We start from the raw sequence: 11170 nt of genomic DNA, 5'->3' as shown, positions 1-11170 counted from the left end.
CGGCGGCGCGGGAGCTGCGGCGGCGGCAGCGAGACGCGTTCGAGGAGCTGCTCCTGAGCATCCGCGGTGAGTGGGGCCCTGTCCCCGCCCCTGCCCCTGCCCCTGCCCCTGCCCCTGCCTCTGCCCCTGCCCCTGCCCCTGCCCCTGCCCGGCCGGCGCCTCCCGCTGCTGTCACGGGCCTGGGGGGTGTGGGCGTGGCAGCACCGGGGCTCGGACACTGCTGTTTACCAGGATGTTGCTCCGGCATCCCAGTGCTGGAAACAAAATTCTGAAGTGGGTGGGAGGGGTTTGAAGCGATCCGCGCTGCCCTGTGCTGAATTGGGCCTGCAAAGGTGATAATCGCAGAATGATGGAGTTGTCAGGATTGGAAGGGGCCTCTGGAGACCACCCAGTCCAATCTCCCTGCCCGGGCAGAGTCATCTGGAGCAGGTGGCATAGGAACACATTCAGGTGGGTTTGGAATGTCTCCAGAGAGGGAGATATTCCGATCTGGAGCAGGGCAGACTGTTCCAGTACTCTGCCACCCTCAATGTAAATAAATTCTTCCTCACGGTGAGTTGGAACTTCTTGTGTCTTATTTTATGGCCATTGTCCCTTAGGATGCAGCTCCAGCATCCCAGTGCTGGAAGCAAACCAGAGTGAAACAGTCCCCCTGCCCTGTGCTGAAGTAGGCCTGCAAAGGGGTTAATGCCCAGCCCCAACCTCCACCTGATCTTGCTGGGCAGAGCTCTGGGGTTTCTGGAAAAAAAATGAGCAGTCTTTGCCATGGGAAGCCAGGGAAGGGGCTCCCTATCACAGCTGTGGTGCAGAGAGAGCCTGATGGAAGGCAGCTTGAGTTCCAGTTCTGGGCTTCTCACTGGAAGAGAGACAAGGAGCTCCTGCAGGGGGTCCAGCAGAGGGCAACAAAGATGATTAAGGGACTGGAGCGTCCTATGAGGAAAGGCTGAGGGAGCTGGGCCTGTTCATCCTGGAGTAGAGACAACTGAGAGGGAACCTCATCAATATCTATAAGCATCTGAAGGGAGGTGTCAGAGGACAGAGCCAGGCTCTGCTCGGTGGTGCTGAGCAACAGGACATGAGGCAACAGGCAGAAACTGATGCACAGGAAGTTCCACCTGAACATGAGGAAGAGCTTCTTTACTGTGTGGGTGACTGAGCACAGGAACAAGTTACCCAGAGTGGATGTGGAGTCACCCTCACTGGAAATATTTAAGAAGCATCTGGACACAGTCCTGTGTCATGTGCTGTAGGATGGCCCAGCTTGAGCAGGGAAGTTGGACTAGATGAGCCACTGTGGTTTCTTCTAACCTGACCCATTCTGAGATACTGTAAGGAGAGAGACACAGCGTATGAAATGTGTGTGAAAGGGTGGATTTGTATTGAAAGAGAGTAGGGTATTGATGTTCTTTGGAGAGAGCTGAAAGGTCTCAGTCTTGAAGGACTGCAGCACCTGGATAGCTGGGGAATGGATGTATAAAGCAGTTGGCACCTGGAGTGGTGACACGTGCTGTCTATGGGCAGTGGCCAAGTGCTAAAACACGCCACAGTCACAAGTCACACCACAATCCCAAATCACACCACGGTCACAAATCACAATCACAAAAAATATTCTTTCCAGGCCACTTCTGTTGTCACCAAGCCAGGTGTTGCCACTTAGGAATGGATGGTTGTTTTTTCCCAGCCAGCTAAATTTCTTGTTGGGTTGGCTGTGCCCACAGGGCTGCCGGTTGCCCTCCCTACCCTGCCTCTGGAACTCACTGTCCTCTACAACTCCCTGATTTTCACTTTGGGAGCATCCGACTCTGCCATCGAGGGACAAGCAGATGGAATACGCCAGGGGCTCCTCAGGGGTAAGGAGGTGATCCTCTGTATGGGGACTCCTCGGGGCGAGGGGAGCATTCTCTGTGCTCTGGAGGTATGTGGTGGGAGCAGACATGCCTGGCTCTGCCTGGAAGGGCTGGAGAGGGAGGGGAGCAGTGGGCATGCACACCTGGCTCCACCAGGAAGGTCTGGAGGTGAGGTGGCTTGTGGCCAGAGATGATGTGCAGCTGCCTGCCTGCTGCTCCCTGCAGGGATGGGCCAGAGGTTTTAAGGGAAACAAGAGTTTTCAAGGTGTAAGGTGCCAAGTCACAAGTGAAGCTTTGGTGACAGTAGAAAATTAAGTGTTTTCTTTAATTATGATGTGCTGGCTTCAAAGAAAACCCACTGAAATAGGCTGCAGGTCTATTTCCTGAGGTGGATCTGAACTGTTGGTACACGCTTACCGAGGGCAAGTGACCTCAAGAGGACTTGGCATAGCTGGAGTTGTAGCTCTGAGTCATGTGTTGTCTCCTGAGTGTGCTGCTGTCAACTCCACTCTCTGAGAGCTTGGTTTCTGTACTGCTGAGGCCAGGCCAGCCCTGCAACCCCACTCCTTCCCTTGCTACAAGGAACCCATGCTTGCTTGAGGCTTTCTTCCCTGTTTTGGGAGGGTGTCCAACTTTGTCTCATGGCTGTGGGTATTTTTGCCTGTTTGGTTTTTTTTTTTCCAGTTCTGGAGGCTTGTGGGGCCTGTGGACAGGATCTCGGCACGGAGGAGCTGTGGCAAAAGGTGCTGCAGGAGGTAACAGTGGAGGAGCTGCAAGCACCTCTGCACCGACTGGGGGCCCTGCAGGCAGCCTGGTGGTTGGCAGCTGGACGCCTGGGAAGCATTGCTGGCCTCTTCCGGCTCCTGAGCGCTGCTGAGGTAATTGGACACGGGCAGATGCTGGCAGAGCCGGCATAAATATTGTGTTTGTCATGAAACCCACTCTGCAAAATGTTGTCGTGGCATTTGGACACCTGAAACCGTCAGTGCTGCCCAGTCAGCATGAGTAATGCTCTCCCTGGTGTTCCAGCATAGCCTAATGGCCCTGAGTGCGCTAATGGATCCCAGAATATTCTGCCTGTTGGGGCCCTGGGACCTCTGTATGTGAGACAGGAGATTTGGGCAGGCTAGAATGGGGCTGCAGATGGACTTGTAGACTCTGTAGGGAACAATCTGCGGGCAGTTGGATGCAGAGGAACTTTCCTGCTGATTGGGAGGCTGCTGAGGGGTCCCACCTTTCTGAAGGCACTCCAACAGCACTTGGATCTGCCTTGCCAGGAGCCCCTTGAGGTGAACCCCACTCTGAGGTGGGGAGGTGCTGCCCCAGGCCAGGCAGGAATCAATGCAGTGACGAGGTTGTATCTGAAGTGAGTGGGTGGTAGGACATTGCTTCCCAGTGCAGAGAGCAATGTCAAAGGGTTTAGTGTTTCCCTGTGCCCTTGGATCAGTGTTTCCTGCTTCCCTGCAGCATTCCCTGCTCTCTGTCCTCTTGTGTTCACAGGACACAGGAAGAGGTCGCTGCAGTGAGGGTCAGAATGAGCTCCTGTCCCTGCTGAAGACATGGCAAGTCCCTGCTGAGGGGGCCTGCCTACCTCTGGTACAGAGCGCTGAGGACTTGAAGGAGATCCTCTGCACTGCAGCAGCCTTCCTGCAAGGTTTGTGTGGCAAAGGTACTCAGCTTCCCTCTGCTCTCCAGTCCCAGGACCCCCTTACCCTATCCTTATCATGCTTTCTCTTCCCAAGCAAACTGGCCCTTGGGGGTTTCTGGGCTGAGCCTCTGAGTTTCAACTTTTCCATTCCATATTCTAAGAGCTTCCCTGCTTTTACCCCAGCTGATCCTTTCTCCACACTGTCACAGGGCTCTGCTGCCTGTCTGTGACTTTGCGCAGGTGTCTGGGCCCTGCAGTGATCTTAAAACAGAAGGCTGGCAGGGGACTTGTGAGCATTTTCCTTTCTTCTGTCTGTCTTCCTGCACAAGCCTCATTGCAAGTGCATTGTTCCTGTTGGATTATGGTGCTGCAAGAGCCACACAAAGCTGTTGTAGCCTGGTGTCACAGCAGGCAAAGGATCTCATCTGACTGCTGCATTCTGTCCCACTTGTTTTCTTTCCTTCACTGTTTTGACAACCCCAGCAGCTCTGGGGGCAGCCAGTGCTGCCTTACTGTGCTCAGGCTCATGTGGGGCCTTCCTGCCAGGAGGCAGGGCAGGAGCTCCAGCCCACAGACCCAGAGCCAAAATGCTCTAGGGTGGCACCAGCACTTGCAACAGGGAGGTGGCAGATGTGAGTATGTGAGACCAGCCTCAGAGGGAAGTTTGAAAAGAGGACTAAAAGAAAAGCAAATAACCAGTTGTGATAAATATTAATAAATAAATATTAATGCTTAAGATCCCAAAGCATCCTGCTGGGAAGTGGCCCAGATGTGCTGGAAAGATTCTGAGATCCTGTGTGTGTGCTTCCCCTCTGTCACTGTGGATGAATGTGGAAGTGAACCTGCCCAGCACCTACCTCTGTCCTTGTTCTGGGCCAAGGCAGATATTTTGGTTTCTGGGCTTAGAAGCTGCTGTTATTTCTGCTGGACATTTCCATTGAATGACTTGTTCTCTTGCAACGCCATCAAAGCAAAGATGGCAGCTTGGGACCATCCTGCTGTTCATTGCTGGGTTTGGAGGGGGTCAGGCAGGTCCCTATGGCACTGGGGAGAAAAGGGCACCATACTTGTTTGGGGACCAGGGAGGGCAGAAAGGCGAGCTACAGAGATGTTGGGTCTGTCCTAGGGCTGCAGGAGCTGGAGGCTGGGAACTTCCCCACTGCCCTCTCCCTCCTTCAGGAAGCTGCAAGAGGATTCTGCTCCAAGAAAGTCCTGGCTCAGATCTACACCTGCCTCGGCTGCTGTGCCCAGCGAATGGTAATGACAGCAGGGAGGGGAAAAGCATCTCAGAGCAGGGTGGGAAAGCTCAGGCTGATGCCCACACTGCCTCTCCGTGGTCCTGGGCCACTGCAGGGTGGCAGGGTCCTGAGCAGAAGTTGCCCTCGTGGCCCCAGCCTCCTTGGACAGGCTGCAAAATCCAGGCGGGGATTTTGGCTGAGCACAAAGGGCTGCAGAGAGAGAAGATCAAAAACCAACCTGAGGAAGGCTGCCCTTGGCTGAAGTGCTGCTCTTGCTTAGTGGGGATCTGTGGGGAAGCAGAGCAGGGATCTGGATCCCACCAAGTAGTAAAGATATGCTTGCAACATGCATTTCTTTCCATCCAACCAGGGCAAGCCTCAGACAGCCCTTCAGCACCTGAAACGGGCCCTCCAGGTCGACTTCCAGTGCCTCTCTGCCCTGTCCCACGCGGCAGCAGTGTACCATGAACTGGGAGAGATTGATACAGAGCTGCAGGCCCTGGCTCTGCTCTACGAGGTTTGTCTGATTCCTCTAGTTCTGGATTGGTTTTTTGCCCAGCAGAGCCTGCACAGAGCTTCAAGCAGGCTTCTGCTTTCTTGGGGTCCCCAAAGTAGGCTACAGCAATCCAGGCATGGTGCTGCTTTCAGACTGTGGGCAGGAAGAACCTCAGCGAGATCTGAAATTCCTGCTCAGCACCTGGCAGTTGGATATTGTGTCCCACTTCATGTTTTTGGTGGCTTGGGAGAAGACGTTATAGTCTTGGGTCAGAAAGTATCAGTCTTTTAATAAAGTATATGATAGTAAAGATGCCTTTACAGGCAGATTGTGGCTCTGAGGTGGTGTGTGTTAGCTGTATCAACCTGCCTGGGAGAGCAGGTCACAGCAGTAAACAATGAGTTATCTCTTTAGCTTTTTGAAATCTGTAAGGTACAAACAGAGCTGTGGAGAGGGATCTCTCTCCTTAGAATAACCTGAGATCTGATCTAACTAGGTCTGTGGCTGTAATGGGAGATGGTGTTCCAGGCAGCTCAGAGGACCTTGAACTAAACACCTTAGGTAATCTGGGTGATCTTGCAAATCTTCTGGCACCATGTGGAGATCAGGATCCTGCCTGATCCGTGTGTGAGCGATCCTGATAGCTCTTCCTGGAAGTGGCTGTGAGAAAAAGTAGCTGTGCTTGTGAAGTGCAGAACTTGTGCTCGCCTGGGTGCATCTCCAGATGCCAGAAGAGACAAGTGGTTGCAGCTGCATGAGATTTGACCAGTGTGGTGTTGATCATATTCTCTGTTCCTGTTTTCACAGGCTCTGGAAAAAAACCCTCCAGCAGCTGCTTCCTCCAGTCCCAATATCCTAATCCAAACAGAGCTGCTTGTCCACACACCAACACTCACTTCTCTCCTTCGCCATCACCACCCCTCTGAAGTGAAGTACCTGCTGGCACAGCGGTGTCTCCAGGGTGGGAGGTAATAGTGCCTCTGGTGTGCTTGCAGCATGCTGCTTGTTTGGGCTCTGCAGCTTTCCCTGTGCTCCTGGAAATGGTCCAGTTCAGTACTGCTGTTGTAGGTCTGCTCAAAGCATGGGTGGTTGTGACGAGAGCGTGTGGTGTATGGAAAGCCTGTGGGCTGGCAATCCGGGTTCCACCTGGCTGCTGGCACTTTTGGGACTCCCTCTGCTCCTTCCATCATGTGTCCTGTCCCTGTTGCAGGGTGGCTGATGCAGTGGAACATTACCTGGATTTTCTGGCTCTGCTTCAGGAGGGTCTCCAGCAGCAGGTAGGGGTCCTGGTGAGCTCCCTTGGTGATTTGGTAGATGAGGTTTGAATCTCCATCCCAAGGCCTGAACTCTGGATTTCAGTGTCTAGTTTGAGATGTAAAAGAAATGAAGTGGGGACTGGCCCTCCTGACTTGTGGCATGTCTGTCTTTGGATTCACACCAGAGAGCACTTGCTACAGCTGTTTGGAGAAATAGCTTCCCCTTCCCCATAAAGCTGTCAGCCTGATTTTGGATGTCCTTCACTTCCAGAGTAGGTATTTGCTGCCTTGACTCTGCTGAGCTGTGAGTCCTTCACAGGTTCTGCCTGCTCTGCCAGGCTCCAGTGTCTGTGGGAGTGGGCCTGAGCTTTGCTGGGAGCAGCCCTGTGTTCCCAGGTGGGATTGCTCTGCCTGGCTGGGCACTGCAGTTCTGCAGCACTGACATTGCCTTTGTTCCCCAGGTGCCCCTGGATGGTAGCTCAACTCTGCCCAGGATCCCAGAGGTTTTCCTGGAAGCAGCATCCGCCTTGGAGCAGGCTGGGAGGCACCAGGATGCCATAACCGTGTGCGAAGAGGTCATCAGACGGACGACTGACCTGATCCCACGGATGTTACGAGAGGAGAAGAGGCTGGAGCAGCCGGAGTGCCCATCGCCAGGGGCAGGGCTGGTGGGGGAACTCCTGTCCCAGAAGAAGGAGAGTCTGTGCTGCCTTGCCTGGAGAACAGCTGGATACCTGCACCAGGGCTGGGCGTGGGCCAAGCTGGGCGAGAGCAAGGAGGCCATAACGCAGTTCAGCAGGTGACGAAGCCTCGCTGGGAGAAGGGGCCTCCCCAGCACTGGCTGGCAGGGCCAGGGCAGGGCACAGCACTGCACCAGGGCTGGCCTGGCAACACTCCTGACAGCCCAGGAGTGGCTCCAAACCTCCTGCTCCCTCCCACAGGTGCCTCAGCGATCTCCTGCGAGTCCAGCTTTGTGGGCCTGGCACTGAACCAATAGGTGAGGACCCGTGTGGGGCCAGGCTGGGTCAGGATCCGTGTGCTTGTCAGCAGTGGGTACAGGAGCAAGGTGGAGAGCCCAGCACCACCTCTGTCCCAGAGTGCTGAGCTCTGTGCCATGCTGAATCCTCTGAAGAGCCTGGTTGGTTTCGTTGGAGCAGGGTTTGTCCTCAACTCTGCCTCCTCCTTCACTGTCTAGGCAACAGTTAAATGGGCTGTGAACTGGGAAGCTTCTCCAATACAGATTTCAGGGAAAAGATTTGTGCCAGTTGTGCAGATGGGCAGCCAAAGGTCAGGCTGCTGCTGAGGTTGCTGTTCACCACAGCCATGTAACATTCTGAGCTCTTGGCATTCTTCAGTCTCCCCCTCTGCTGCCTCCTGGCCTTTTCCAGCCTGGCAGAGGGACTGAGCATTGCCATCTGTCTGGGGAGCTGGAAAATGAGCGGCCCAAGTAAATCTTTGGCTTGTCCTGACTGCTAACCTGGCTCAGCCTGCTGTGACTAGGGAGGGAATGCCTGGAAGATGCTGTCTCCAGGTGCACGTGTCTTTCTGTGGCAGAGAATGTCCCGCCAGAGGTGGAGGTGCTCCAGAAAATCAGGTTGCTCTCTCTCATCGGGCGAGGTACACAGTTTCTGGATCTGGGGAGGCACAAACAAGCCCTACTGGATTTCCAGCATGGTTTGCATATCTCTCCAGGTAAGAGGCTGTTCCTTTTCCTCATTTTGGTGAGGAACAGAGGGGATTTCCACAAATTTGTCCTGATCTGCTTTGCTGTCTTCAGCAGGAAGTCCTTATGCTTTAGACCACACTTACTTGGGTGTCAAGAAATGTTATGTGAGGCCTGGCCAGCTCACTGCCCTGGAGAAACAGACCAAAACTATTGTCAGAAGAGTATATCAGAACTCTGGCAACAACCTATGCCCTGAGACAGTTTGGAAATATCTCTTCCTGCCCCAACTCCAGCCTGGTACAGCCAACTTTCTCCCAAACATGTCTGCTTTCCCAGAGCAGAGGAACTGGAGTTGTGCTCCATCTGAGGAAGCAGCATGTCCATGCCTGACAGTACAGAGGCCTGTGAGGGCAGTACACATATCTTGAGCCCAGCCAGGGCATGGCTAGTGCTGCTCCCAGGGTGATATCCCCTGTTAGTGCTCCAGCTGTGCTGCAAAGGTGCGAGCTTCACCAGAATCTGCCAAACCTGCCAGTCCCAGTCCTGACCGTGGCTCCCTCCCTTTGCGGATGCAGACATGCCCGCAGGGAAAATCCCAACCTGTGTCCAAGGAGAGGTGTGGCACGCTGTGCTGCAGGGCTGATGCCATCTGTCTGCCTTGGCTGTCAGCCCTGGGGTTAATTAGAGCCTGTGACACAGCAAGACAGTCTCCTCCATATTACACCAGCTCTCCTCACGCTCACCCACCTTGTCTGGCTTCTAAGCTTCTTTTGCAACACCCTGCAGGTCACAGCAGTGCTGAGGACTTGCTCCTCCCCTGCTAAGGGCTGATCCTCCTTCATGTCTTGCAGGTGACCCAGCTGCTGCCTCCTACCTGGTGCAGGCCTTGTGGAAACTGGACCGAAAGCAGGAGGCAGCTGCTCAGTGGCAGAAGTTGTCCCAGAGCTCCCCTGGGGAGCAGGAAGGGAAGGGAAGGTGTGTAGAGAGAAGGGTGGGATTTCACCTCCAGCAGCAAAAATGGCGCGTCAGGCTGTGGTGACAGTTTAGCTCAGCTCCTCCCCTGTGCCCACACCTCAGATGTGTCTGAGGAGCTCTCCTCACAGCTGCTCTGAGGGACCACGCGCTCTGGCTCTGCAGGGACTCCCCAGGGCACAAAAGAGCTCGTGTGGAGCCAGATGGGGAGGGCAGAGGCTGGGGGAGAGCAGGGGGCTCTGCAGAACAAACGTCCTAGTCAGACATGTCCCCTTCTCTTTCAGGCCCCTCCCTTTGTACTTGGTTTCATGTCTGGAGCAGGCCATGTTCCCACACAGTGAAACTCTTGCCAGCACCATACAGGATTACCTTGGGACAGCAGCCCAGGACACCTCAAGCTGACCTGGTCAGTCTCCGGGCTGGCACGAGGCCTTTAATCAGTCTTTCAAGACTCAGAATTACTCTTGGATAAAACTTGATTCCTAAAGGACTAAAACAGATCATCTTTTCTAATAAAAGACTCAGCTCTACTTAGTTTTAGGCTATTCTGTGCTGTTTTTCCAGAGGGAAACTTTGCAGTCATGGCCTTGTCACTGCCTGGATCTGTACCCCAGGTGTATGGGAGATCAAGGACAGAGATATCTTCATGCCTTGTGCCAGCTCTGTGCTCCAGGCTCCAGGGACCTGGAGTTCTGTCCTATCTCTGCTTTGTGTCCTGGCCTTTTACTCAGTTGCTGCAGTTTGGAGCCCAGAGAAGGGGTTTTGGCTGAAGCACGCAGCTCTGAGGTCTAAATTCCACATGGAATTTCACAGGGATGGGAGCAGGGTCTGGACATGTACCTGTGTGTCCCTGGTGTGTCCCAAGTCTGTGGCCCCTCTGTAACAAATGATCAGAGGTGAAGAAACACCTGTCCCTGCCAAATGCTTGGTGCAGCTCATTTTGGGTGAGGAAGGTCCCTTGGCACATAATCCGAGCCTTTGTCAAGCCTTGCCTCCCACAAGAGAAAAGGGATATTTGGGAGCTGCTGGCAAAAGATGAGTTGGGAGAGAGGAGAGAGGACATGACAGAGCTCAGGAGAAGCATGAGGCAGGAGCTGCTGAAGCCTCTGAGCACTGGAGAGACAGAGGGGCTTTGGGTGGGCTTTTTCCTGCAGTTCCTTTGGGAAAACAGCTGGCCATATCCTGGGCTGCATCCAAAGCAGGGTGGGCAGCAGGGCGAGGGAGGTAATTCAGCTCTGCTCTGGTGAGACCCACCTGGAGCACTGCATCCAGCTCTGGGGTCCCCAGCACAGAATAGGATATGGACCTGTTGGAGGGAGTCCAGAGGAGGGACATCAAGATGATCAAAGGAATGGATCAGCTCTCCTATGAGGAAAGGCTGGGAGAGTTTGGATTGTTCAGCCTGGAGAAAGCTCCAGGGAGACTTTCCATACCCTCAAGGGGCTGCAACAGATCTGGAGAGGGACTTTTGAAAGAGACATGGAGTGACAGGATGGGGGGGTGACAGCTTTAAAGTGACAGAGGGGAGGGTTAGATGAGGTTTTGGGAATAAATTCTTCCCTGTGAGGGTGGTTTCCCCCAGGCAAAGGTTGCCCAGGGAAGCTGCGGCTGCCCCACCCCTGGCAGTGTTCAAGGCCAGGTTGGATGGGGTTCTGAGCAACCGGATCTGGTGGAAGGTGTCCCTGCTCACGGCAGGCGGTTGGAACCAGATGATCTTCAGGGTCCCTCCCATCTCAGGGCATTCTACGATCCCACGGTCAGGACCCCGGGAGCCCCGGGTGGCGGGAATGGCTCCGCGTGCGAGCCCCGCCCCTCCTCATTGGCCCTTCCCTGGGGCACCGCCCAATCGCGGGGCGCGGGCGGTCGCGGGGGCGGGACTTCCCGCCCGCATGTTCCCGTCGGTGGCTCTTCGCCTTTGGCCGCCTTGGCGCTGTCATTCAGCTGAACACCGCGCTTCGATTGGCTGCGAGGAGCGGCGCCTGGCTCGCGGCGATTGGCCAGAAGGCACGCACGGGGCGGGGCGAAGGCGGAGCGCTCACCCTTTTTT

General features: G+C 54.8%; 1 protein-coding gene across 5 annotated transcripts; it reads left to right on the top strand.

The window, feature by feature from the left end:
* The first annotated feature begins 783 nt into the window (after positions 1–783).
* Positions 784–9657, top strand: FANCG (FA complementation group G). 5 transcript variants are annotated; one of them, XM_032676358.1, is made up of 12 exons: positions 784–1850; positions 2532–2725; positions 3348–3516; positions 4622–4752; positions 5104–5250; positions 6037–6197; positions 6440–6506; positions 6947–7284; positions 7427–7482; positions 8040–8177; positions 9003–9171; positions 9408–9625. In XM_032676358.1, exons 1-12 carry the CDS (start codon positions 1664–1666, stop codon positions 9523–9525), a joined length of 1875 nt encoding a protein of 624 aa, XP_032532249.1. In that variant the 5' UTR covers positions 784–1663; the 3' UTR covers positions 9526–9625. The 5 variants fall into 5 exon arrangements, with proteins under 5 accessions (XP_032532249.1, XP_032532253.1, XP_032532250.1 ...); XM_032676359.1 differs by having other exon boundaries at positions 785–1850; positions 3348–3501; XM_032676360.1 differs by having other exon boundaries at positions 785–1850; positions 9003–9126.
* Positions 9658–11170: the final 1513 nt, after the last annotated feature.

Source organism: Chiroxiphia lanceolata, chromosome Z (assembly GCF_009829145.1).
Source record: "Chiroxiphia lanceolata isolate bChiLan1 chromosome Z, bChiLan1.pri, whole genome shotgun sequence".
Lineage (NCBI taxonomy): Eukaryota > Metazoa > Chordata > Aves > Passeriformes > Pipridae > Chiroxiphia > Chiroxiphia lanceolata.
The sequence above is the reverse complement of the archived record's forward strand: the minus strand, read 5'-3'. Positions and strand labels throughout refer to the sequence as shown.